Source organism: Notechis scutatus, chromosome 1 (genome assembly GCF_049901735.1).
Source record: "Notechis scutatus isolate UNSWTSFEM ecotype Mainland chromosome 1, rNotScu1.2, whole genome shotgun sequence".
NCBI lineage: Eukaryota > Metazoa > Chordata > Lepidosauria > Squamata > Elapidae > Notechis > Notechis scutatus.
In genome coordinates this window covers 26,795,733-26,821,751 of record NC_142009.1, presented here as the reverse complement: position 1 = coordinate 26,821,751, position 26,019 = coordinate 26,795,733, and the positions used below count along the sequence as shown (strand labels likewise).

Sequence of the window (26,019 nt, the reverse complement as noted above, 5' to 3'; positions counted from 1 at the left end):
TCTAGATCTTGTTCTTAAGCCAAGCCATTTTGAGTGGCTTAGTTTACTTCAGGGATTACCTGTGTAATTTCTTTCATACACCAATAATTAATTAATTAATTAATTAGTGAGTGAGTGAGTGAGTGAATGAGCAAACAAAATAAATAATGGGAAGTTACCAGCACTAAGGTTGATGAATTAGTAGTCTTAAATTTTTGCTACTGCACCTCCTTTTTTTCAGAAGGAGGTACTTACTATTCAGTTTAGCAGCCTCTTGAAAGAATAGGTGGGCATAAGAGAATTCAGTGTATTCGATTTGATCTGTCTGCCAACAAAACGGTGAGTGTTTTCCTTGGAACTCATCAGACCCGTTTTGCCTTGTGTCTCTTGCTTTGTTCCAAGGTAAGAAACATGAGTAAGAGGTGCTTTGCCTTCCAGTTTATTGATGCGCTTTCCTCTTTTCCAGATCCACGTCTCCAGAATCCAAGGATCTCCAGCATTACTGTCTGCTAGCCAGGTCTCTCCCAGGCCCCCCTTCCCAATCATCAGGAGAACAGGGGCCAGGACTTTGGCCGACGTCAAAGCCAGGGCTAGAATGGCCAGGGCCCAGCGAGCAGCTGCTGCCGCCGAAGCAGCCGCAGCAGCCTCCATTGCTACTACTTCTGCCTCCATTGTGGAAGCCATCCCAGGGCCAGGGCCAGGAGGGGGGAAAGGAGAGGACAAGAGCAGTCCACTCTCAGGGAGGCCTCATGGAGCTACATTGGACATGGCAGACTTTGGAAACAGGACAAGTCCAAAAAGGGTTTTCCCCTCGTGCCCAGCCCCTTTCTCCCCAGCAGACTCCCCAGCTCCAGAACCAGCAGCAACAAGCAGTGCTGCTAGAGCACAACTACAGCCGGCTCCCCCAGCACAATCCAGAACTGCAAGCAGCAACCCAGAGGTGGAGAGTGCGACGATTTCACAACCAGCAATAGGGAGTGTCAGCTGTACAAATCCCAGCCTTTTGACTGTGCCTGCCACTCGGGATGTCACAGCTTCTTTGGGGTCAACAGTTGATCTTGCTTCCACGATGGAGAAACTTAGAAATAACCCTCTTGCTCTTAACCAGGTTACAAGAACATCCAGTGGCTTTGAGCCTGGAGCGAACTGCAAAAGTGTATCGAAAACAGCTTCTACCGCCAGCACAGGTGTTTCAGAAGACAAAGCCAGGGCCTTGCTTTCTGTATCTCCTGTGTTGGCTGAATCCATCAAGGCACCCCCTCTGCTTTCTTCTCCACGTGGCACTGTGCCCATGTCCACTTTATCTCCTCCTCCCTGTAACACTTCGTTGGTAGCCCACAGCCCTAAAGTGCCCCCAGGCTCCTCAGGTTCAAATGGAAGTAGCTCTGCAGTAAAGGCCAGCTCCAGTATACCTGCTAATAATCCCCTGGTGGCTCAGCTGCTACAAGGCAAAGAAGTCCCAATGGAGCAGATGCTCCCAAGGCCTCTGACAAGAGTTGAAATTAAGTCTATTGCAGTGCCTGTGAAGGAAGGCAAAGCGACCACAATTGTTTCCAGGTCTGGCCCTCCAAGGGAAGGGGAAGGACAGCTGCACATGGCTTTCCCAGCAGGTGGGAAGCCAAGCCTTAGTCACTGTGGACAGTCCCAAGATCCTCCACCCTTATCCTCTTTATCAGGGCAGGACTTGTGGAGCCAGCCTACAGACCTCCACAGTAGCCAGGAAACTTTAGGCAAGAGTGCCCAAGGACATATTCTCCAGACTGTCATGCGGAAAGTCCCTGTGCAGAGCCTCCCTGCTGCTCCTTCTCCCCCTCCACGTCTCCCCCTCCTCCCCCCACATTTCCCAGTAGAGAGCAGCTCCGCCAGCCAAAGTTTCACACTGGGATTCATAGGGAGAAGGACATTCAAGCCTGCCATGTCTGGCCATTACCTCCTGAATGTTTCTACCTATGGACGCTGCCCAGAGAACCTAAGAAGAAACCTTGCCATGCCCCCAGAGAGCCACCTATGCTCAGAGGAGCCCCCGAAGAAATTGGAGGAACAGAAGCATACATCTAGAGATGACAGTAACATCAGCGGGGGTGAAGATGAAGGGTTCAGAGATGGCAACGTGACTGAACATGCAACAGCACATCTCAAAGTTAAAGAGGAGCCTCTGGCTCCAGGAAGAGGAGGAGGGAGGCAGGCAACCTCAAATGTAAAAGTGGAGCAGGCGGCAATAAGCCACAAGGATGGAAACATTTGCTTATTCCCAGCAGGTCAAGACTATGCTGAAAACAATGCAGCAAAAGATTTTATTCAGGCTGCCCAGGAACAAGTGGCTCAGACAATTAGAGGAGAAAGGAGATCCTGCAGTGGGGAACTTCAAACCTGTGCTCCAGCCAATGTTACCCCACAGCGGCCCCTGCTGCTTTCACCCTCACCCTCTCCTCAGCTCTTTGGAAACCCTACTCCTACGCAACTTATTGGACCAGGCTACAGTGGCACAATTAATGTGTCCACTTCTCCAGACATGCATCAGGATACTCTCCTGACTGGACTGTCAGACCCCAGCCACATGGGGGATGTAGTGTCCTTCTCTGTAACTGTAACAGCTATCCCTGCTGGCCACTCAGCAAATACTGGTAGCCATGGACAAGCTCTCCGTGGCCAGGCTTTTGCGGAAGATGGTGGCTTGGAGGACTTGCCCACAAAGTGCTACTGTCGCTTGAAAGCCATGATTGTGTGCAAGGGCTGCGGGGCCTTCTGCCATGATGACTGTATTGGCCCCTCCAAACTCTGTGTTTCCTGTCTCGTTGTGCGGTAGCAGGTTTGCTAGATGGCATCTCATCTAGGGAGCAGGAGGGGCATGCTGCTGAGTCAAGAGTCCCTGTCCTTATGCCACTCCACGTCTCCTTGGTTTCCTTGAGAATGAAGAAAGCACCTTGGATGAATGGCTGAGCCCAGTGGGACAAGTGTGTGCACTTAAGGAATCATGTAAATATGTTGCATTGTTTTGTCTTAAAGATTATTTTTTCCGACCTTGAGATAAATCTATGGATGTGAATCTCATGCTCATTTTGCCTCTTGTCCTATAGTAGCAGAATTCTGACCCAGTAAGTCCCTCTTCACCTTCAGTGCCCCTGTTTCCCATAGGGCCAGATTTGTCTCCACCTTGCTATCATCGTGGCCTCCGTGTTTTTCTTTGAATGGGCTTGCCAAATGTCCTATTGAAACACAGTGGTTGAGACTATTACATCTGCAGCCCTAAGCAACAGGAGCATACAAAAGGTGGGCAGATAGCCTATCGTCCAGTTGAATTTTGTAGCGTTGCTGTTTACAGTAAATAATACTTCTTTTACCATATAAAATCACCTTGAGAGGCAGAGGCAGTGCACTGTAGATCATCAGAATTTGCAGAGCAAAATGCGGCTTGGTGGGGGATGGTCAGTTTATAGCTCTGAATTAACCAATGACAGCAATGATGATTTCTATTTTCTTATATGATATGCTTAGCCTTTGAATTTCAATCAAGATACAGCAGCACAAACTCTTTTTGGTCCCAGGCTCTAGATTCCCATTTTTCAAGAAGGAAAATGTCTTGGTGAGTTAAATGTTGTAGAATAGAGTGGAAGAAACGTTTCAGATTTTTTTTAACATCAAGTCATAACTTTGGGTCAGCTTGTCAGCTTCTAGAATCAGCTCTGACTCAAATAATTGAAGATTTCAAGCTGGAAAAGATAGTGGGACCTTGTTATTCCCTTGTAAATATTCTTCAATTGCACACTAAAGATGTGGAGCATTATATTTAGAAGCAGAATGGATCCTGCTCAGAATCACCACTTTTTTAAAAAAAAATTGAATTTCTGGACCTGGATTTCACTTATAGAAGGAAGGGCATTTCCTTGGAATTAATTGTAATGACAATGATGGATGGAACAAGCTTTTTAGGATGGAAACTGAGACATACACAATTTGTTCTACTCTTTCTGACACCTTTTTTTTTTTTTTGAGCTGTTCCTTTGCCCTCTCCTACCCTGTTGCCAGAGACTCAAACTAATTGCTTATTAAGAGCGTTTAAGATTAGGCAGTAATTAGGTTCCATACTCTTGATTTATAAAATGTACAGAGCTATCTTTTGCCTTGTCAGGGTTGTGCCAAGATAGCTCTCAAAGCATGGCAGAATTTCAATGTCTCCTTCACTCTTAAGACTACTAGGAAAAGACTAAATTATGGAGGTTTGATGAAATCAGCATAATTTATTCCAGCTGTATATTCTACTTTTTGTGAGGCCGATTTACATTGAGTTGGATATACTTAGAGCGTCTGCAGCTCTGTTCTAGATCTCCGCTGTAGTTTGGTAGCATATAACTACAGAGTTGTAATTGGCCATTTGGGATCCAGTCCCCAGTTAATGTGCAGGTTTTTGGTTGAAATACCACCCGTTGAGTAATTGGAAAATCTACCAAGTCAGAGATAAATGAAGAGAAGAACAAGCTTTAGAAGGGTTAACTTAATGTAGAATATTTAGATAAAGAGTAGGAAAAGATAGTTTAGCCACGGTACACCGCTCCATACAAGTTGAACTATATCATTTCCAGTTTCCATCTTTCATTCTAGATAAAGTCAATATTGACGTTTATGGATTGAGACAGTTTCACCATTAACCTTTTGAAAAATGTGTTAAGGCACCAGACTAGAAATCAGGAAAGCAATGCTAGTCCCGCCTTAGACATGAAAGCTAGCAGGGTGGCCATGGGCAAGTCATACACACTTGGCCCAATTCACCTCAGAGGGTTGTTGTTGTGGGGAAAACAGGAGGAGGGAGTTTTAGATACATTCCCTGGTTTGAGTTATTTACAGAAATAATAAAGGTGGGATAAAAAAAGAGAGAATGGCTTGGAAGAAAGCCAAGGACTCCATTACCTATTTCAGCAAGCATTGCCCATTTCTATTATTCATCATAGAAATATCACATTACAATGACTGCTATAAGAATCACTTTTTCTCATGACTTTAAGTCGTGATCTGGCCTTCTGTTTTTAATAACAGTCTGCCAGATATTTCCCAGCAGCCTATTGACAAAGTATAGAAATCAATTGTCTTTCAAGTTCCATGTGCCCCCAAGACAGCAACTCTTGGATAGGCCTATTCTCTTCCCTGAATTTGTATTATACCTTGAAGAAGGTATCAAAGGCATTATCATATTTTGTATTGGTCAGTCCTATAAATTAGCCATTTATTTTTTTGCATGTTCTACGTCTACAGTATTTATACAGCAGTATCAGTCTGTATTGTTCTTTTACACATAGGTAAAAACACATCAGTGTGTCTTGTGCTTTACATAGGTAACATATACAGTCAATAAGAACCAGGAAGAGAACAAAATGTAGGTAAATTCAATTACGCAAGACTCATCTTTATATTAAGTATTAAAGTAAATAAGTTAGACGGCATGAATTTCTAGGGCTTATTTTACTTTTTTACCCCTTTTATTCATGCAATTCATAAACGTACAAACTGGTATCAGAATCCCCTCATTCTTTAGCTGCTGCTGCTGTTTCTAAGCAAACAATCCATATTTTTAAGATTTCAGTGGCAAAAGGAAAACTGTAGTCTTTTGGTACTTTGACTATCTGTTTGGCATCTTTTCCTGGCATCCGAAACATCCAGATGAGGGTACACTAAATTATCATGGGCCTACCCTTCATTTCAGACCTTTTCCTAATATGAAATTAGCTTCTCTTCATAATTGATGTACAGTTTTTGCATTTTCATTAAGCTATCAGGATGACCTTAGGATAATTTTTCCACTTAGATCTTATCAGATTCTGTAACTCTGTTACAAAAGTATTTTTAATCATTACTTTTGCTTTATGCCCCCTGGTCATTTTTTAGCTCATTACAGCTACATTTTTTCTCTCCTGAATTTTTTGGTATTACCTAAAAACTCAAGCAATTTACTCTTCAGCCATAACTAATCGGGGAAACAAATGCAGATTATATAAAAACATATTAAAAAGTGCAAACTCTGGGGAGTTCCTTTATTCACATTCGTCAAATTTGTTTATACTTACTGTCTTTTACCAAATATTAATCCACTAATGGGATCTTACTTGTGATTGTTGACTTTTTCAGCCCTTCATTTTTATGTACAGAAGATCTTTGCTACCAGATGCTGATGCTTTTCAACACTCCAAATATTAGTAAATTGAACTTTTCTCCTCAGAAACCATGTTTATTCTTCCTCAGCAATTTTTTATTATTGTAGGTAGTAGTGCAAGCTTTCATAATTAACTGGAAGAAATGTTAGGCAAATACATTTATCTTCTGGACTTTTTTTTAATACAATGATGTTACTTTGGCTATCTTTTCATATTCGACTAAGGAGACTAAGTTCAATAATGATTTGCTGAGTCACTAAAGTTTTATTGTGATGGATCAGTGGAATAATAGCCCCTGCCTTCCAACCCCAATAGCATCCAATCCTTTCTGACTTCAATTTCTGTTGAAGCCTTGACTTAGAGCCAAAACCATTGCAACTGAATTATTCATTTCCATCGTCATTCTATCTTTCAAGTAATGAATATTCGTTTTCTGTGATTGTCCTCTTAGCAGCATCTCAAATTTACACTATAACATATCAAAGGGAGAGTTCTATAACTAGAATGGAGTTACTGGTTCCCACTGAGTTTTATAGAACACAAGTGAGGGGTCAAACCATGAATCTTATCTCATATATTAAAATAAATAATAGCAGATTTGTCCCCACCCTTTCACAATGGTGCCTCAGAATTGTTTCCTCTTTCTCTTAGGGGGCAGAATTATGATTATAGTAATATTCATGTGCCTGAATTCCCCAGAATCCTTCAGCAGGGACATTTTAGCATAAAACATGCAAAAACACATTTCATACTTGCAGCCCTAGATTCCTGCATTGTAGTTAATTTATTTTTAAATTATTAACATTATTTATATACCATTCTAAAAGCTTTGAACTGTGTTCCAAAAAAAAATCTGATATAAAAGCTACTTTCTATTTGTACACTGTCATAACAATGACAATCCTTGGGCAGAAAGTACATCAATGGCCCAATTAAAAAGGAAGGTCTTGGGAGATTCCCTAAACACCAAGAGTGAGAAAGTCAAGCCTATCTCCAAGCGTAGCCCATTCAACAGGATGGAGCCTGCCTTCTGACCCATACCTATCTGTCTTCATATGGGTTGTGATCTTAAGGAGGAGCTCTTTGATCTGATGAACAAAGAAAAGAACTTTGGATAAGGAGGTCCATGAGACAGCCCATTGAACCACTGGATTAAGAGCCTCTTACTAATAACAAATTACAAACATGGGGCTGATCAGAAGATCGATAGAAAATTTGTAAAAGGTTAAGCATAATAATTGCATATAAGGCTGTATAAAAAGCTTTTTTCTAGGCTCCAAAGTTCTGAAGGAGTACTATGATTTTTGGCCAGTTTCCCATAGTTAAATCCACATAACTGCATCATAAAAGGGTTTTAAGCATATTCCATATGCTTATCATATATCGAATGATTGTTTAGCAGAAAGGGGCATGGAAAAGCAGATTGTATAACAACCTTCCCCTTAGTTTAGCAGAACTTCATCAATGGAATATAGCAATGTTGACAAAAATTTAAACTGATTCAGCCACCTTACTCAAGCTAAGCAATACTCACCTGATTGAAGAAGAAAGCCTTCCCTTTAGGCTAACATAAGAGTGAAACTGTTGCTGCATCTACTTTTACTTTTCATCTATATAGTTACTAGTGCAAGATGGATCTACCTATCTGATATAAAACAATCCAGTCTTTTTTTGGCTCAACTCATTTCTCTTAACTGAAATACTATGTGTGTTTGGTTGCATCCTTATGAGCGCAACTGATGGGACCTGAGATCCAAAAGCCCTAAGAGTTCAACAGTTAAATGGGGCATTTATATCCTTGACCTTGTTGGTAGGGGATAATAGGTCATATTTCTGGAGATGATAGATTGGGTAAATCTGAAAAGTTCTGCATAATCCTTTCTAAACTGAACAGGAATGTCAGTGAGTAGAATTTTCTTGGCTATATCTGACATCTATAGCAGCATCTGAAATTTTCTTTCTGTGAAAGTCCTTTTCCTTCCCTTTCCCTTTCTGATATTTGTGATGATGATTCTGGAATATTGGTAAGTATTTTCTTAAGTAGAACTACAGAAGAATTTATACATGACTGCTCATGTGGAATTCAAGTAGAAAGCCAAACTGAGCATTTTGTTTCAACAGAAAGCTCGTGCAAAACAAATTTGCACTGAAGTGTGCTTTTTTGAAAGGGTACTTGGGTGAAGTGCAAGGAATATGAACAACACTTCTAACAGCTGAAAGGATGGAACTCAGTTGTAAACCCCACTAATACACGCAAGGTTAAAATAGAAGGTGGGAACATCCTTGATTTTGAAAGAAGTTGAGGTGAGATTTCTGAGTGGGTGATTATAAGCTTAGCGGGCCATGCTCTAGCTGGCCCATTAAATTGCACTACAGGTGGCTGTTGACTATGTTACTGGTTTTTTTATCTCATCCTCAGATTATAAATCCTAGGACATAGAGACATCATTTTAAAAAAATTGAATTAAGATGAGTTAATGATGTTTACTCATGCTGGAATTGTGGGAGTGAATCAGCTGTCACTCAACACGTAGTCACCCCAAAATAATACCCTGCCAAACATTGAGGTGTACAGCTTCATTTCAGAAAGGAAACCCCATGTGCCTGTGTAACACAACATACATTATTCATCTTATCTTCTGATATCAGGTATTGCAGCTTTTAGAAGCCATTAAAAATGCCCAGGCAGTTTGCATTTTCTGTCAGTTGTATTTTTGGGTACAAACCACAGGACCATTTTTCATATTCCATCAGTAGGCCATTTTGCTTGCTTGCAGTATTACTTTTAACAGGCCAATGATGTGCATTTATTTTGAACCTGGTGGAGCTGAAATCATTTGTAAGAATATAAAGAATGAAACTGAAGCATTTAGTCTGTCTTAACTATACTGTTTTCAGTGCTTTTTCACCAATGTGGTAGGACAGTATTTTCTGCAGTGAAGGCAGGCTCCATTACTGTGCAAATTATCTGGTACTCAAATTTCACAGCCCGTGCTAATCCCACCTTTGAGGCATGGTACCAGGGAGGGGTAAGATTGGCAGCACGCATGAGTTGCAGGAGACGTGGCCATGAAGTCCCTTCATCTCTGTCAAGGTTCATTTTTAGAAACTGGTGTTTAAGCTAAAAGTGATGTGTGGGTGTTTCTCTGTGTGTTTGTGTGAGAGAGACGTAGATTATTTTCCAAGGTAAAAGGCACTATGTCTTTCTGTTAGAATGACTGAAAGACACTTCTCTGACTTCCACATTGTATCCTGCAGGATTGAAACCACACACAGCCATTTAGGTAAATTAAGAGATTTTGGCAGGGATAATATTTTTTCCTTCTTTCTCTCCCCCCCCCCCCATGCAATACATTTGATATGATTGAAAAGAATTTTAAGAGCTTATAAGTAATATATTTTAATTAATATATATTTTAATACCTCTATTTCAAGAATGATAAAAGATTTGTGAAATTGGTGTATGTATGTGTATGTGTGCAATTTTGAACGTGTTTTCCCCCCATTAGGGGACCTGGTAAGCACCCCAGGTTGCAATAAAAATTGAAGAACTGTTAAAAAAAAGGTGTCCCAGGAACTGTTTCATTTTTATAAGCCAAGAAGTGAGTAAAGATACCTTAGAGTGTACTGAACTTTAATTGTTGCCTTTTAAAAAGAAACTTAAATTGGAATTGAGAATACAGAGAAGTCAGGTTAAATGAGAAGTCATTTAAAAAGTCATATTTTTTCACAAATGATATAGAAAAATATTTTACTTAAAAAATTTAAGTATTTGAAATAAATATAGGTATGTAAATATACTGTATGTACTTCATATATTCTTTTATTTTACAATTTATTGTAAACAGATGGATATTAAAATTCTTTGAACTGGCTTGGTTGTAGATTCCAACTTTTGCAAAAGTAATGGTGAATTCTGTTGATTATGGCAACATCACAGATGTTTTCACCAGTAAGTCTTTCCAATATGCTCCCTTTTCCCCATTTCTCTTTTGCTCCTTGCAGAATAGATGGAAAGAACTCAAAATCTTAAATGGCCCTGTGAAGATAATCAAGAAATATAATTTAAGAAATATGATCAAAGTCTCATCAGAAAGCTTCAAAATGGAGTGAACTCCTCTTGGATTGATGATAGCAACAGTAATGGATAAGTTCGGACAGTGCTTAAGAGTGTGCTAAGTAACTTAACCATAATGTTTTTGTTGGCTGCAATTTCTGGATAATTATTAAAGGGATCCACCATTATTTCTTTTACAGCAATCTAATCTTGACATTATGAATATATGGGGTACTAAGGCAAGACTATCTCTATTCAAAACAAATGGTAGCTGCCATGCTAGTCCAAAGTTTGCCTCAAGAGATTTTCTAATCTCTGCACCAATACACTTTCTTCTCCAGATCAGGTATGACTCACCTGCCCACAAGACTTCAGTCTTAGAAGGATTAATCTTTACTATGTCTGCCATCATGCAGCCCACCACTGTATCAGGATACAAGTCTCAACTGTGCACAACCACATCTGGCTCTATTGTAACAAATAGGTACCATATAGATGAGGGAGAAAATAGCCCCTTGTAGAATCCTGCAGCATAATTGCCAAAAGACCAAAGCTCAGCCTCTCAATGTCTTTGTCACCTTACAGCTGTATGATTACAACATGTTCTAAATTGAAAATCAGAAGCTTCAGCTGGTGCACCAGGCATCAGTCTAGGTAATTATGGGTAGTCAAAGTTTGTTCATATAGCACCACTACTATTGAGTGCAGTGGTTTCCAATTAGCTTTTGGAATTGGTTATAACCTATAATTGTAAGTTCTCAGAGCCTCCAGAAAAGGAATAGTGTATAGAATATATAAATAAATAAGACTTGGTTTCTTGATGTAATTCTCAACAGTCACTCCAACTTAGAGGAATAGAGTCATTTTAACCCATGTTTCATGGAGCTAATACTGAAATGTAGCAATAGCAATAGCACTTAGATTTATATACCACTTACAGCCCTCTCTAAGCGGTTTACAGAGTCAGCATATTGCCCCCAACAATTTGGGCCCTCATTTTACCAACCTTGGAAGGATGGAAGGCTGAGTCAACCTTTAGCCTGGTGAGATTTGAACTGCCAAATTGCAGGTAGCCAACAGCAGAAGTAGCCTGCAGTACTGCACTCTAACCACTGCACCACGGTGGCTCTTGTACTATGATTGTTAGCTTGAAATGTATCATGATTGTTAGCATGAAATTTTTCAGAGAGATGAATTGAGAGTTGCACATTCTTTGTCCCTTTCTTGGCAATAATTATCCATCAAAATGACAAGTTTATTTTGAAACTTGGCCTTAGTCCCTTTGAAATTAGAATCGGTATCCTCCAGTTTTGACCATCATCTCCTTTACAAGTACAAAATGTTCACATGAAAGTACATTCAGGAATGGCTGTAAAGCAAAGCATGGAGATGAGTGAGAAATGAAAGCGTCTTTGAAGCAGAATCCACCAAGAAGTTTTGAAGTCCAAGTATTCACTGGGACATTAGTACCCATTTCATTCCTGATTAATTGTTTTTTAAGTTGAATATTTGATGTACATTGCACATTTTCTCTAGCAAGCATCCATATCACTCTGCCTTCTCGGATTTTCCCTATAACTGTGATGGCAAACCTATGGCACATGTGCCACAGGTGGCACGCAGAGCCATTTGTGCGGGCACGCAAGCCTCAGCCAAACTTATCTGCACTGCACATGTGTGTGCCTCCCAGCTGATTTTCGACCTATTTGAGGCCCTTTTCGGCCTCCCAGAGGCTTCAGGGAAGCTTCTGCAGCCTGAGGAGGCTGAAAAACGAGCCTTCCAGAAATACCAGAAGTGAAGAAATTGGAAGCAACGAAATGTGCCCATTTTTTGGCCTTCAAAAGGCTGCAGAGGCTTCCCTCAAGCCCCCGGGAGGGCAAAAACGGCCTCCCCCGGGCTCCAGAAGCCCTCCGGAGGCTGAAAACAGGACTTCCGGTATTTCCAGAAGGTATGTTTTTCGGCCTCCCGAGGCTACAGAGGCTTCCCTTGAGCCTCTGGAGGGCCGCAAAAGGCCTCAAATGGGCCAAAAATCAGCTGGGAGGCACGCGCATGTGCAGTGCAGGTAATGGGGTGGGGGGAGTTGCATGTGCAGGAGGGGCGCATTGCATTGTGGGTGCCGGCATGCACGCGCTTTTGGCACACCACCACAAAAAGGTTCGCCATCACTACTCTATAACAATCCTGTGAGTTAGATTGGGATGAGAGTGCTTGGCCAAAATCACCCTCTGAATGTCCATGACTGAGGGTAGACATCAAACTTGGCCTTCCATGTCTTTGTTCAGGATTTTAAATTACTGTATTATTACGGTGCATTGTTCTATCTTAGATTTTGGGGTTCAAAATGTGTTTCATAGTATCCAAGGAACACTTTCATATAGGTGAAATTTTATCTCTATTCTCTTAATATGTTTACACCATTGAAACCTCAACAACTAATTTTGAAAATGTTTCCTTATTTGTGTATTCTAAGCACTCAAGGCAATTAACAAGATCTGAAACATAGAATAAAAACAAAAAAGTAAAAAAAATGCAAATTAAAGTTGTCAAGACAAATGCTAAAATATTAAAGCCTATTAAAGAAGATTTAAAATTCATAGATTTAAAACACATACACACCCAGAAAGACAAACACAACTCTAAATGAATGTATTTCATAGCCTGATGGGAACACAAGAGAAACTCCTCTGCCATATGTCCAGAAACTGACGCTTCTAACAAGGGGTGTATCCTCATAAGACCCACTCCTACAGCTCTAAACTGATAAAGGAAGGAGCTTTTCCTTAGACAGGCTTTAGACCATTTAGGGCTTTAAGGTTAATACCAATATCTAAAGCTGGCTATTGGTGCAGCTGTTTTAAGTGTAGGACTCATTTGAAAACTCCATACTCTGCACCAACCAATGGCAAAACTGCCTCATTTTGCACCAACTTTCAGACATTTATCCTGCATAGCACCATATAAAGCACATTTCACTCCTCAAGACAGGATGCCATAAAGCATAGGTAACCTGCCAAATCCAACTGGTTCATGAAAGATCTTACCTGATGCTCAAAGTGTCCCTTACTACAGCTGCCACCTGTACAATATGTTGAACATGGTAGCTATATTTGAAGGAGTTCTATTTATTAGCATCACTTTTAACTTGGTTGGATTTCATTCCAGTTTAATTTTTCCCTCATATACAGTAGCCAATTTAGTCAATACTCAAGCATGCTGTTTGGGATGAGATGATAAGTAATGCAGCATAATTGGGCTTAATCCCATTCAAAGCTGTAGATGATCTCTGGAGCATATGAGAGCAGTTTCAGTATCATATGTTTATTTTATTTTATCATATTTATTTGCTGCCAATCTGGTGGTTCAAGGCAATTTTGAGCTATCTCAGCTGACAGACTCTGAAATATCTCAGCTGAAAGACTAATTAAAATTGATCCAGAATGTAAATGAAATTCAAATGTATCTGAAAGGCCATCACTATTTCAATCCTCAAATAGAATATTTGACACTGGCCTATAATTTTGTAGATCTCCCAAAGAAAGAGATTTATTCAATGAAATTCTTACTACAATTTCTTTCAGGTTGGGGAAATGCAAGATATTAATAATTGTGGAGCCAGTCTCACCCTAGTTGATTTTATAAGCCATGCGCCCTCTCTTTAATACTTTTCTTAGTTTGGTTAAATCGCATCCACCTAAGTTTTTTTTTTGGGGGGGGAGAAACACCAATATAGAAGGCAGTGGGACAACTACAAAAAACCAACTGACGACTTCTGGCTGATGTTGCGGTGCTATCAGATGTGACAAGTGGGTCTACGTGCTCCCATGCCGAGTTGTCCCTTTTGGAGGGCTCTGAAAGGAACTAAAGCCACCCAGTAGGGGTGGTGAAGAAAAGAGGGGTGCCCTGCAGTTCGGGGAGACCAGCAACTCTCCTGCCAGACTTAGGACTTCTTTCCTTTCCCTCGATGAGAAGAGGCAGCCATCATGGCTGCCATGAAGCTGGGACAGCCAAGGCAACAAAGAATTGTGCAGGAGCAGTGTAGATGAAGAGTAATTGGAGCTGGTTGAGAAGATTCCTTTTTATTTAGACTCTAACTAAAGAAAAAAAGAAAGAAGAAAATCCAGGAAAAGAGACTCTTAGAACTATTTCTCAAAGCGGCAAACAATCATAGAAAAATCCTAGACCCGAAAGAAAGGAACTAAGGGGAGAAAAGGTAAAGACCTTTTAAAACATAGAAAATTGGATTCTTAAATTGGGCAGTCATTGTTTTGGAAAGGCATTATAAAATGCTGGAACTATCTACTTGAATCTACTTGAATAGCTGACTTTGTTTCCATAAATTGAACTACATTTGAATTAATCAAACCTATAAGACTTGAAACAACACTGAAACCTAAGCTGAGGGTACCATCTACTGTTGAATGGAATATACCAGACCCCTACAAGTTTAGAAAAATATTTGATGTGAGAAATAAATAACATTCATCTGGAGGATTGTGGTGATATTTCCTGTTCTATAACTATCTACTTTATGATTACTGGAGACTCTTTTGTGAGAATAAGGAAGACTCTTAAGTAAAGTGACTTTTGATTTGCAGAAGCTGCCTGGACTACTTAAGTGGAATTGATTAATAATCCTGAGATATAAAGAACTATGATTATTGAACTTTCTGAGGAGTAACATTGGACTGGAATATATTGTTTTTGGACAAGAATAAGAGCAGGACATTAAATTAAGACAAGATGCTCCATCAGGGGAAATTGAATGAGATTTCAAGAGAAATGGCATTGATGTTGCAAAGTATTAGGGGTACTATGGAAAAGAATCACAGAGAGATAAAGAACCTAATGCAAGGTATGTATGGGAAAATAGAAAACATGGTACAGCTGATAATGAATGAAGATCAAAGACTCAAGGAAAGAGGAGATAGCAGAAAGAATGGAAGAAAAGACAGAATGGACAAACAGCAAACAAAGCAAGAAGATGAGCAGGAGAAGACAATAAAGACAGTAATGACTGATGAAATAAACCAAGGGAAAAGTACTTTAAGAGGTTTAAAAATGGAATTGGATAATCTGGAAGATATTTTTGAAAGGGAGATAGAGGTTTGGGTGGATACTCTGAGACCTGGCAGCTTAGGAGGACAGAGATGGAAGAAATATTCCGTCTGAATGGTGAAGATACAGATGTTGATAGAGACAAAGATCCAAGAGAGGAATATGGGAGGCGAGCCAAAAAACAAATAAGAATTGAAATATTAAAACGGATGAGAGATTATGGGTATATATAATGATGGGCATTATATTATATATAATATAATGATGGCCAGATTAGAAATTTGAATAGAGGCAGAAATAAGAATACATACCTTTATATGAAGCAATAGTTAGATGGAAAGATGGTATTATTAGCTATGTTTAAATAATAGAAAGACTGTTATTTGAATGGTGTATTGTGACTTTGAACAACCAAAGAATGAAGGACTATGTCATAACGTGTATTAATACTAGGATTAGCAATGGTGACCTGATTAGAAGCGAGAATAGAGGTAGAAATAAGAAATAGGGGGTATATTAGCAGATACAATTTTTATACTGTATAACAGAATGTAAGTAATAATTTGATGGAAAAGATCAGAGGTGGCAAAATGGTATTACTATTTATGCTTATAATATCATTGGTATTAAAATGGAACATTGAAATATTGAATAATTACTCTAAAAACCATGTACATTAACACTAGGATTATATAAGTTTGATTAATATAACAACTATTATGATTATCATTTGTTTGTATCAAAATGAATTATACCCAGGGCCACACTGTTCATGTATCGATATTGGTGTATACCTAAAAATAAAAATCTAATAAAACATTTTGACAAGAAAATTTTGTCCCAATATTCATCATTTGTTTGGTACTTGATGTGCAAGCTAGAATTTGTTGATGTTGGTTGCCTTGTGACTTGTTACCCTTTCCAGCCTAAACAAAGGGTCACCCGTTAGTCATATGGTATCTCTTGCCCTGTGTACATCCTTTTGTGGTCTTGTCTTAGCTTCTGTAATCATTTTGTGTATTTTTGCATTTTTTTCCTCATCAGTACAGGTAAAGTGAAGTTTTTACTTTATTTACTCCAACTATTAATCTTTATTTCTTGTGTAATGATACACAACACTATCTTTTTACATATTGCCTTAAAATGTGCATTGTCTTTGGTTTGGGAACGCATTACATTTATTTACATTATTCCTTATGGGAAAATTTTGTTTGGTACTTGCCGTTTTTTGTACTTTTCATGCCTCCTGGAGCCAATTAATCAGTACCAAGGTGCCACTGTACTTTATCTATCAGAAAGAAAATACTAGCATCTCCCAAAACACTCTACTGCCATTCTGCTAATAAAAATGATATTTCAGAAATACTTTTTCTTCTTGTGTTGCTGACATTTATGTTAAGGAAAAAAAGAACCATTGATCTGCACTTTCCCCTTGATCCTCTTTATTCTTTCCAACTACGTGGAAGGCTGGAAAGGAATTAGGTAAAGGGGGTCAGGACCAGAGTTGGTATTCAGCAGGTTCTGACCAGTTCTGGAGAACCGGTAGCAGAAATTTTGAGTAGTTTGGAGAACCAGCAAATACCACCCCTGACTGGAGATTTTACAATATCCTTCCCCTGCCACACCCACCAAGCCACACCCATAGAACTGGTAGTAAAAAAATTTTGAATCCCACCATTGGTCAGGACTCATTGTCTGTACATCAGCACAATTACTCAAAAACTAAAAGGAACTGAATGAGATGTAGAGGGGAGAAGCTGAGATTGAAAATGTGCTGTATCAAATTGGAGGTTATGAAAGAAAGAAAAAAACCCAGTTCCCACTGTGTATGTCTTTACTCAGTGTTTCGCAGTGGACGCATGCATACAAATACAGGCGCAGCATGAAGAGAGAGCAGGCACATCAATACACAATTTACTTTGATGCACAGAAGAAAAGAAAGTGGTAAAGGTGTCATTGTAGAAGGAACTCCAAAAGTCATGTGTCAAGTCCCATGCAGCTGGGCAAAATAAAAAAGCAAGAATGAGGTACATTTCAGTAGAGTATATTTAATGCTAGTCTAGGTGGAAGAGCAGGCGGCTTAGAAAATTTGCAGGTAACTGTGCTTCCTTCCACCCCTCCCATTTGAACCTTTTCCCCAGCAACAGCATGGCAGAGTTGACAGAAAAAAGAAGCAATCTTGAAGCCAGTGTGGGAGAAGATGCACATTTTGGAAAGTCTGCAGACACCAGCAAACAAAAATGCAGCCAATTAAAAAGAAAGTAGTTTCCCTTCAAAGATAATGGATGATCCAGAGGAAAAAGTATAAAGCATGGGAAGATTTAAGGTGCTCTATATGCTGGCCGTTAAGGGCGGGAACAGAAGAAATCCCAGAGAGAGAAGAATTAAGAAAAAAGCAGAACAAGATTTGTAAGAAGAAAATAATAATTCTATAGAGTGCAGTATAGTGATAGTGATGAGGAAATGTCACAATAGTAGAATAGTTATACTGCAGAGCAAATATTGTAACAGTAATTGAATAGTAATATAATAGTATAATTGTTATAGTAATAGTAATTAGCAGGGTAATATAGAAATAATAGAATACAATAGAAACAATAGAAAGTACTCTACTATAGATTTGTAAATTTCACATCTGTGTTAGATATGCATTTCAGTTTGCTGAACTTCCCACTTACTGACATGCATCCAGTGCTTTTTAAAAGTTCAGAAAGGCTTCTTCCCACTACTATATACAAAATCCCAGGTGTATGAACCCTAATCCTACATTTCTCAAATATTGCCCTTTGTAACTCATTCCCTTTCCATCATTATTCTGCCAAATACCTTCTTAGAAACATTTAACAAACTATTCCTCTTATTATTTTTGCATTTTGCTACCTTTCTGTCTGCACAAGAGAAACAGAACAGCATTCTTCAAATAATCAGGCTCAGATATTTTCATACATAAACAAGTTGCACAGCATAGCCATAAACAATACACATGTCATGCACCCATATTTTAGCATGTATTAAGTAATTCTAATTGAATGAAGTTTACCAAATAAAGGTTGATTGCTCCTATAGAATAATGATGAAACTTCTATATTTGGGGCATGTTATATTAATGGATAATAGACAATAATAATAATTATGCTTGGCAAAAATTAATGAAATTGTAGAAAACCTATGACATAATGTGGATGGAAGGGATCAAATGAATTCTCAGAATGCTCTTGGAAGAATGCCGAATTATTTGTTTTATATTGTTATTTGTATACATCTTTTGGTGTTGTTTAGTTGTATGTTGCGAAAGAGCACCTTATTTCGTTGTTCTCAGGTTCCTGAGCACAATGACAATACATTTATCTTATCTTATCTTATTGTTAGAGACAGGTGAAAAATGGCATTTGTTGATACTGTCACTGGAAGTAAAAATGCAACTTAATGCACTTAATTCACTCACTATTAATTTGCATAGATCCAGGAGCTATCTAAAGTCTACAGCAGGAGACAGTAATAATTTTGGCAAGGTAATTAGAACTTAGAACTTTATTGTTGACAATTTTATCTGTTGCTTGTCCAACATTTGGAGACGCTGAAAGGAAATCTACCATCAATTGCACATTTGATTGTCCAGTTCACCAATTTAAAAGGAAATAATTTCTCTCAGTAAAATGATTGAATGATTGCCAGTAGGTGTACAAAATAGTCCAGATGTGCTTTTAAAAGATGTGTATGTGGATTTTAAGTAAAGTTTGGGTTAGGGTTAGGTGCATCTGATTTTGAAATTAAACCAAACCTGAGATTTCACTGTATACATTCACAAAAGCTGGCTTTCCAGCCCAGGTAGATATAGGCATCTGCTTTTCCTTCTCTCCAATCCAGCCTACAAATCCTGGGTTTTCTAGGCATAATTGCTTGCAGTATTACTTTTAACAGGGATTTCAGTTATACTGTATTAAATGGCCATAATAAATATATATAAGGCCACAGTGATAAATCTCTCTTCCTTTCTGACCTCTTCTCTACATTTATCACTCTTCTCTCTTCATAGCCATCTCCTGATATTTATCATATTGTATATATTGTATGTATCATATTTATCATATGTTGTATGTCCCAACTTTCTACCATAGAGTTTTCAATGTAAAATATAAATGATACATCTATTAATGGGTATCAAAGAATGGATTTTCCAGCCCTGTAGTCAAGCATAGTAACATACACTATGATAAAACTAATGCTTTAGCAGAAGAAGATGCTTTCAACTATATATTAAAAATAAAAGTATAATGATGTTGGATCAAGCAATACTTATATCAGTTCTTCTATTCTTCTAGGGGCCAAACTGGTACTTGTCAATGAAGGCAAATATACATGCCCCAGGATAATGTTGCAGGATTCAATATGAGTCAGTCACTGGGATCACAACTTCCAAGCTTTTGGGCTCATGCTGGAGCCCATTATCAAGGAACTTCTCTCTCTCTCCAGAATATCTGCATTGGGCTGTTCTACACTTTTTTTTAATATGGTGCCTGGTTGTGTGTAGCTTTTAGTTGTTAATTAGGGTATTGATGGCTGTCTATTAAGTAATTGATTATTGTTTCCTTGTGTTGCTGTGTCCTAATGTGCTATAATGTTCTGTCCCTAACCTGATCCTTCAGATATTTCATTGGTGTACCCACAACCACTGTAACTAATCCATCCATCTGGCTGCCGGTATTTCAAACTCTTTACTTTCATCTTTCTCAGCATCTGAATCTTCTCCAGGAAGCTAGGCCTTCACAAAATGTATCCATTATTTGCCTGGTCATTTGTGCCTTGAATTAGAATTGTGAGTTGATTTGTTCAATGATCCATTTGTATGTTTCTTTGTCTGCCCATGGTAATCATGAGAGTCTTCTCCAACATCAGTGTTCAAAAAGGTCAGGTTTGCTGATGACATGAAATTATTCCTGGACATAAAAAAGATTTCCAAAGGAATTTACTGTAAAAAAAAGAAAGTGCACAGCATGTTATGACTAATAAGAAACAGTGCTGAAAGTAGAATAGAATAGAATAGAATAGAATAGAATAGAATAGAATAGAGGAGAGAGGAGAGGAGAGGAGAGGAGAGGAGAGGAGAGGGAGAGAGAGAGAGAAGAGAAGAGAAGAGAAGAAGAGAAGAGAGAGAAGAGAAGAGAAGAGAGAGAGAAGAGAAGAGAAGAGAAGAGAAGAGAAGAGAAGACTTTATTGGCCAACTGTGATTGGACACACAAGGAATTTGTCTTGGTGTAAATACTCTCAGTATACATAAAGAAAAGGTACATTCATTAAGAATCAAGAATCATAACGTAGAAGACTTAATGATAGTCATAGGGTACAATAAGCAATAAAATCATACTAGGAAACAGTCAATATAAATTGTACAGATACAAGCAACAAAGTTACCGTCCTACAATCACAAGTGGGAGGGGATGGGTGATAAGGAGTGATGAGAAGATTAACAGTAATAGTAGTGTAGACTTTGTAATAGTTGAACAGTGTTGAGGGAATTATTTGTTTAGCGGAGTTATGGCTTTCGGGGGGAACTGTTCTTGTGTCTAATTGTTCTGGTGTGCAGTGCTTTATAGCATCGTTTTGAGGGAAGGAGTTGAAACAGTTTATGTTTGAATTGTGAGGGGTTTGTAAATATTTTCACAGCCCTCTTTTTGACTCGTGCAGTATACAGATCCTCAATTGAAGGCAGGTGGGTAGTAATTGTTTTTTCTGCAGTCCTAATTATCCTCTGAAGTCTGTGTCTGTCCTGTTGGGTTGCAGAACCAAACCAGACAGTTATAGAGGTGCAGATGACAGACTCAATAATTCCTCTGTAGAACTGTATCAGCAGCTCCTTGGGCAGTTTGAGCTTTCTGAGTTGGCACAGAAAGAACATTCTTTGTTGTGCTTTTTTAATGATGTTTTTGATGTTAGGTGTCCATTTTAGGTCATGTGATATAGTAGAACCTAGAAATTTGAAGGTCTCTACTGTTGATACTGTGTTGTCTAGTATTGTAAGAGGTGGTAGTATGGGAGGGTTTCTTCTAAAGTCTACCACCATTTTACGGTTTTGAGTGTGTTCAGTTCCAGATTGTTCCAGTTACACCACAAGGCAAGTAGTATAACCTCCTGTCTGTATGCAGATTCATCGTTGTCTCGAATGAGACCAATCACTGTTGTGTCATCAGCAAACTTCAGTATTTTAACAGATGGATAGTTTGAGATGCAGTCATTGGTATGTAGGGAGAAGTGGAGAAAGCACACAGCCTTGGGGGGGCGGTCCTGTGCTGATTGTACAGGTATCAGATGTGATTCTGCCTAGCTTCACCTGCTGCTTCCTGTCTGTTATGATCCACTTACAAGTGGGTTCAGGTATTGCTAGTTGGTTTAATTTACTTAGACGAGTGTCTGGAATGATGGTATTGAATGCTGAACTGAAGTTTACAAAGAGGACCCTTGCGTAGGTATTTGGAGATTCAAGGTGTTGTAGGATGTAATGCAGAGCCATGTTAACAGCATCATCTGTCGATCTATTTGCTCGGTATGCAAACTGCATGGGATCTAACAGTGGATCCATGGTGGTTTTCAGGTGGGACAGCACAAGCCTTTCAAAGATTTTCATAACTACAGATGTTAGAGCAACTAGTCTGTAGTCATTCAGTTCCTTGATGGAGGGCTTCTTTGGCACTGGGATGATAGTAGAGCATTTGAAGCAGGGAGGAACATAGCACATCTCTAGTGATCTATTGAAGATTCAGATGAAGATGGGGGCCAATTGGTCAGCACAGACTTTTAAGCAAGAAGGAGTTATCTTGTCTGGCCCTGGTACTTTTCCTGGCTTCTGTCTGTGTAATAGATCTTGTACTTCTTTTTCTGTGATCACCAGAGGTTGTGAGCCCAATGGATGGGGACCAGTTGTAGGAGGCTTGGCTGTTGTTGGTGTGTTTGAGATGTGGGTTGTGGAGATAGGTTGTAGTTTCTTTTCAAACCTGCAGTAAAACACATTCAGGTCATCTGCTAGTTGTTGATTTCCTTCTGCCTGGGAAGGAGGTTTGCTGAAGCCAGTGATCTTTTTAAGAGTTTTCCACATGTTTGCTGGTTCATTTGTTAAGAATTGATTATTTACCTTTTCAGAGTAGCTTCTTTTTGCTGCTCTGAGCTCTCTTGTTAATATGTTTCTGGCCTGGTTGTATAGCATTCTGTCACCTTTTCTATAGGCTTCCTCTTTGGAACAACGTATCTGCTTAAGTTTAGCTGTGAACCAAAGTTTATTGTTATTATATATTTGCAGGTTCCTTGTTGGTACACATAAGTCTTCGCAGAAGCTAACATATGATGTTACAGTATCTGTGAGCTCATCTAGGTCTGCAGAGGCATCAAAAACATTCCAATCAGTGCAATCAAGGCAGGCCTGGAGTTTCAGCTTTGCCTCATCCAACCAAGTCTTCACTGATTTAATTGTTGGTTTAATGGTTTTAAGTCTTTGTCTGTAGGCAGGTGCAAGGTGAAAAAGTAGAGATGCCAATTTCATGATGTCCTTATAAAAATTGTGCAACTGCATCTGGAATATTGTGTGCAGTTTGGTTACTACACCTCAAAAAGGATGTGAATAGTGCTGCATCTTTACCAAGAAAACCACATGAATAGAAACCACATGGGCTGGGCTGGCCTGGCCAATGTCTAGGTTTTTGTTGTAAATGCAAAACAGATTCTAACTGAATGCTAGAAAATGGTTACATTAAATCAACAATAGAACCAGGGATAATCTCTGGTAATCTCATCTTCAGTCCATGTCTTCAAGTGAAAGCTATATCACTGTCTGCCAGAAATAACTTGGTTACTGCTGTTGGAAATTATGATTCCCCTCTCTTTTAGGAAAAGAAAATAAATATTAAAACATTAGAAGGGAGAGGAAAATTCCCCTAAAAGAAAGGAGAGGTGAAAACACAAGCAGGGACAGCTCCATTAGCCCCCACTTTTGCATGGGATACACATTAGCTAGGATCCTTTCCCATAGAAATCAAATAGATAGCAAGCTACAAAAAACTTGTGAAAAGCAAACAGCATAACGGGAAACTCAGGATATTGCAACCAGGTGCAAACTGATAGCTACAAAGGATCAGGGAAAAACAGAGATTGGACTATAAAACAATTACTCCTACCAAGATCCCAGGAAGAGATCCCAATCTCAAGAAACAGGAACTCGAACACAAACCAAAGCCTTCAAAGATTCACACTTACAAAATCAAAGAACTTGAAATGTATAAGAAAGAGGTGTTCCTACTCACTTATTAATCTCAGGAACACTGTAGTAGGGTTTATTCTTATTTGCCTTCCTATTAATAAACTGATTCTAGCTTCCAATGAAGCTGACCAAATGATTTTGCAGTAAAATCTCCCAGCAGGGAAGTTTGAATCCACAACAGGAAAGAACTTTGCCTTTTTCCTTAAAGGGCAAGGCTTCCTTTTCCTTTCCTCAATTGGTGACTCTGGTGGGACTCAAACCCACAACTCTATAATTTTATGAACAATAAGGTCATACACAAACCATTAGACTGCAGCCTTCTGATACTAATTTAGAGTATTCCCTTAGTTGTTCCACAATCTTTCAACTAATGCTTTCTGGACAAATGGATTCTTAAATAAAAAAAGCATAATAATGCAAATATTTCAATATAAATGCAAACTTGCACTTGCTGAATGCAAATAACTACCATATTGAAGTTCATTTGTCTAAAATGGCTGGTTCAACTCTTTCACAACTTAGCCCAGCATGTCCCTGATATCTGTCTTCTTAATTACCAGGAAATGACAAGATTTCAGTTCAGAAAGAAAACCAAATGTCTTCTGCAACTTCCTAATTTTAATACAGTGGGGCGAGGTAAGATTTCGATGTAATCTAAGACGTTTGGATGATGTTTATCATTCAATTTATTGCGGACACAAAATCAGGATGAGACACACATCAAAGACCCCCGGCTTCTGGACTACATCACCCATCACTCTGGACTCTGGATAGCTTTGTTAGTTACAAGAAATTAATCATATATGGCTACAGTGATAAAGCCGGCGCAACACTGCGGTGTTTATTTTGACAGAAGATGTATATCTCCAAGCAGGATAATGAGGACTAATTTCAGGAGAGGGCTAAAAACAACAACAAGCCGCTCGGACTAGAGATGAAGCTCAGAAGGCCGCAGGCGCAAGCTTCCTCATCACCATAGCAACGCACCGAGATTGCGTACGCCCGGGCTAACAAACAAAAAAAAAGATGACCGCGTAGCGCACGAGCAATTATTGACGCGCGCGACTGAAAAATGTGATGCGCGCAAACATAAACGAGGCTATTGGGTAGATTCACGTACGCATGCGGCAATTCCTGACCGTGGGACATTGTGCGGCTGAAAGGGAAAAAAAATTGAACGCGTTTTCCTTCTCTGACTTCTGATTGGCTTAACTATCGTGCGGTCAATGCTGGGAGGGCGGGACTTTTGCGGCTGCTTCTTTTTTTTCTTATTGGTAAAACTCTTGGCTAAGTTCCAGAAGGCTGAGCTGTCCCTCGGGTTGGTTGCTCACTTACCCGCCCCTTTGTCGTTCCCCGCCCTATTGCAATCGCTGTCGGGATTGGACAGGCTGAAAAGAGGCAGGTCCTCGCATCGGGTGCTGAACCGGGTTGGTTAGATTGTCGGCGGCTGCGAGCGGAGCGCCTGTGGGAACGGAGAAGCGGCAGCGGGGGCTGAGGCGCGCGCGCGCGCGGAGGCGGAGGAAGGTAGGCAGGATAGGTTGGTTGGTTGGCTCGGTCAGCCGTTCCCTCCGCCCTCCCTCCCTCCCTCCCTCGGAGAAGAGGGCCCGGTGGAAAAGTAAGTGCCCGGGATCGGCGCGGGAGGGTTCCCGAGAGATCCGGGCGGGGAGGGAAGGGGCCTCTCCTCCTTAGCCGGTTGATTCGCCCCTTCGCAGGGAAACCCCCCCCCGAAGCTCGATCGGAAAGGAGAAGGCTCGATGTGGGGTCTTGCTCCCTGGGTTGCTTTCGCGAATTCCCCAGAGCGGGTGGTCGCCTGTAGCGTCAACCTCGCGTAGGTTTGCTCTATGGGCGCGCATAGGCTCAGTTTGGCCGTAGTGCAGGTATTCTCGCTGCAGCGGCAAGCAGCAGCAGCAGCAGCACCCTCACCATCACCACCTCTCCAACCCGGTCTGCAAAAGAAAAGGATCAGGAATAAATTCCTTAGGCTGGAGTTTCTTTCCCCTGGAGAAATTAACTTCTAGAATATATGTTGACTCTGGTGCTGTATATTTTACGGTGGTGATCTTATTCAAATTTGCAACAGCCATTTGAGGTCCGTCGTCAAGTGACCGATAGCACTTCTTTTTTTTTTTTTTTTTTTAAAAGTCGTGTAGCTGAGTTCAGCGTTTTTAGCCTTGGTTTACTTTAATAACTTTTTGTGACCGATCTCACATCATTGTTAGATCCGCTAGAGACGTGTTTGGCATCCCTTGGCCATACTAGTAGTATGACCCCAATGGCAGCTGTAATGTGCCAGTGGGAAAGGGAAGCTTCTATGGAATTGTAGTGCTGAGGTTATAGGCCTGTATGGGTTGACACATTTTGTTAAGTTGTAGTTTCTTTAATAATGGTTTACTGATTAAACCATATTATGAGGGGCTCATCTAACTTGTTAAATGATAAATCATGATTTAGAAATCACGGGAATGCATTTCATAGAACACACAAAATTAGAACAAAAGAAACCAACCTATAGTTTAACTTCCTGTAATGTGTAGCTTAGC

The 26,019-nt window shown here is 39.7% G+C and overlaps 2 protein-coding genes across 13 annotated transcripts in view; both read left to right on the top strand.

Moving 5' to 3' along the window:
* Window positions 1–6,068, top strand: part of ASXL2 (ASXL transcriptional regulator 2) — a 69,202-nt gene extending 63,134 nt beyond the window's left edge. For all 3 annotated transcript variants that reach the window (XM_087959517.1, XM_087959509.1, XM_026671556.2), the window contains one exon: window positions 446–6,068. In XM_087959517.1, the coding sequence (XP_087815643.1) occupies window positions 446–2,785 (2,340 nt within the window). In that variant the 3' untranslated portion in view covers window positions 2,786–6,068. The remainder of the gene's footprint in view (window positions 1–445) is intronic.
* An 18,926-nt stretch (window positions 6,069–24,994) lies between these two features.
* Window positions 24,995–26,019, top strand: part of DTNB (dystrobrevin beta) — a 120,494-nt gene continuing 119,469 nt past the window's right edge. For all 10 annotated transcript variants that reach the window (XM_087959494.1, XM_087959479.1, XM_087959486.1 and 7 more), the window contains exon 1: window positions 24,995–25,094. The gene's annotated coding sequence lies outside the window, so the exon portion shown is untranslated. The remainder of the gene's footprint in view (window positions 25,095–26,019) is intronic.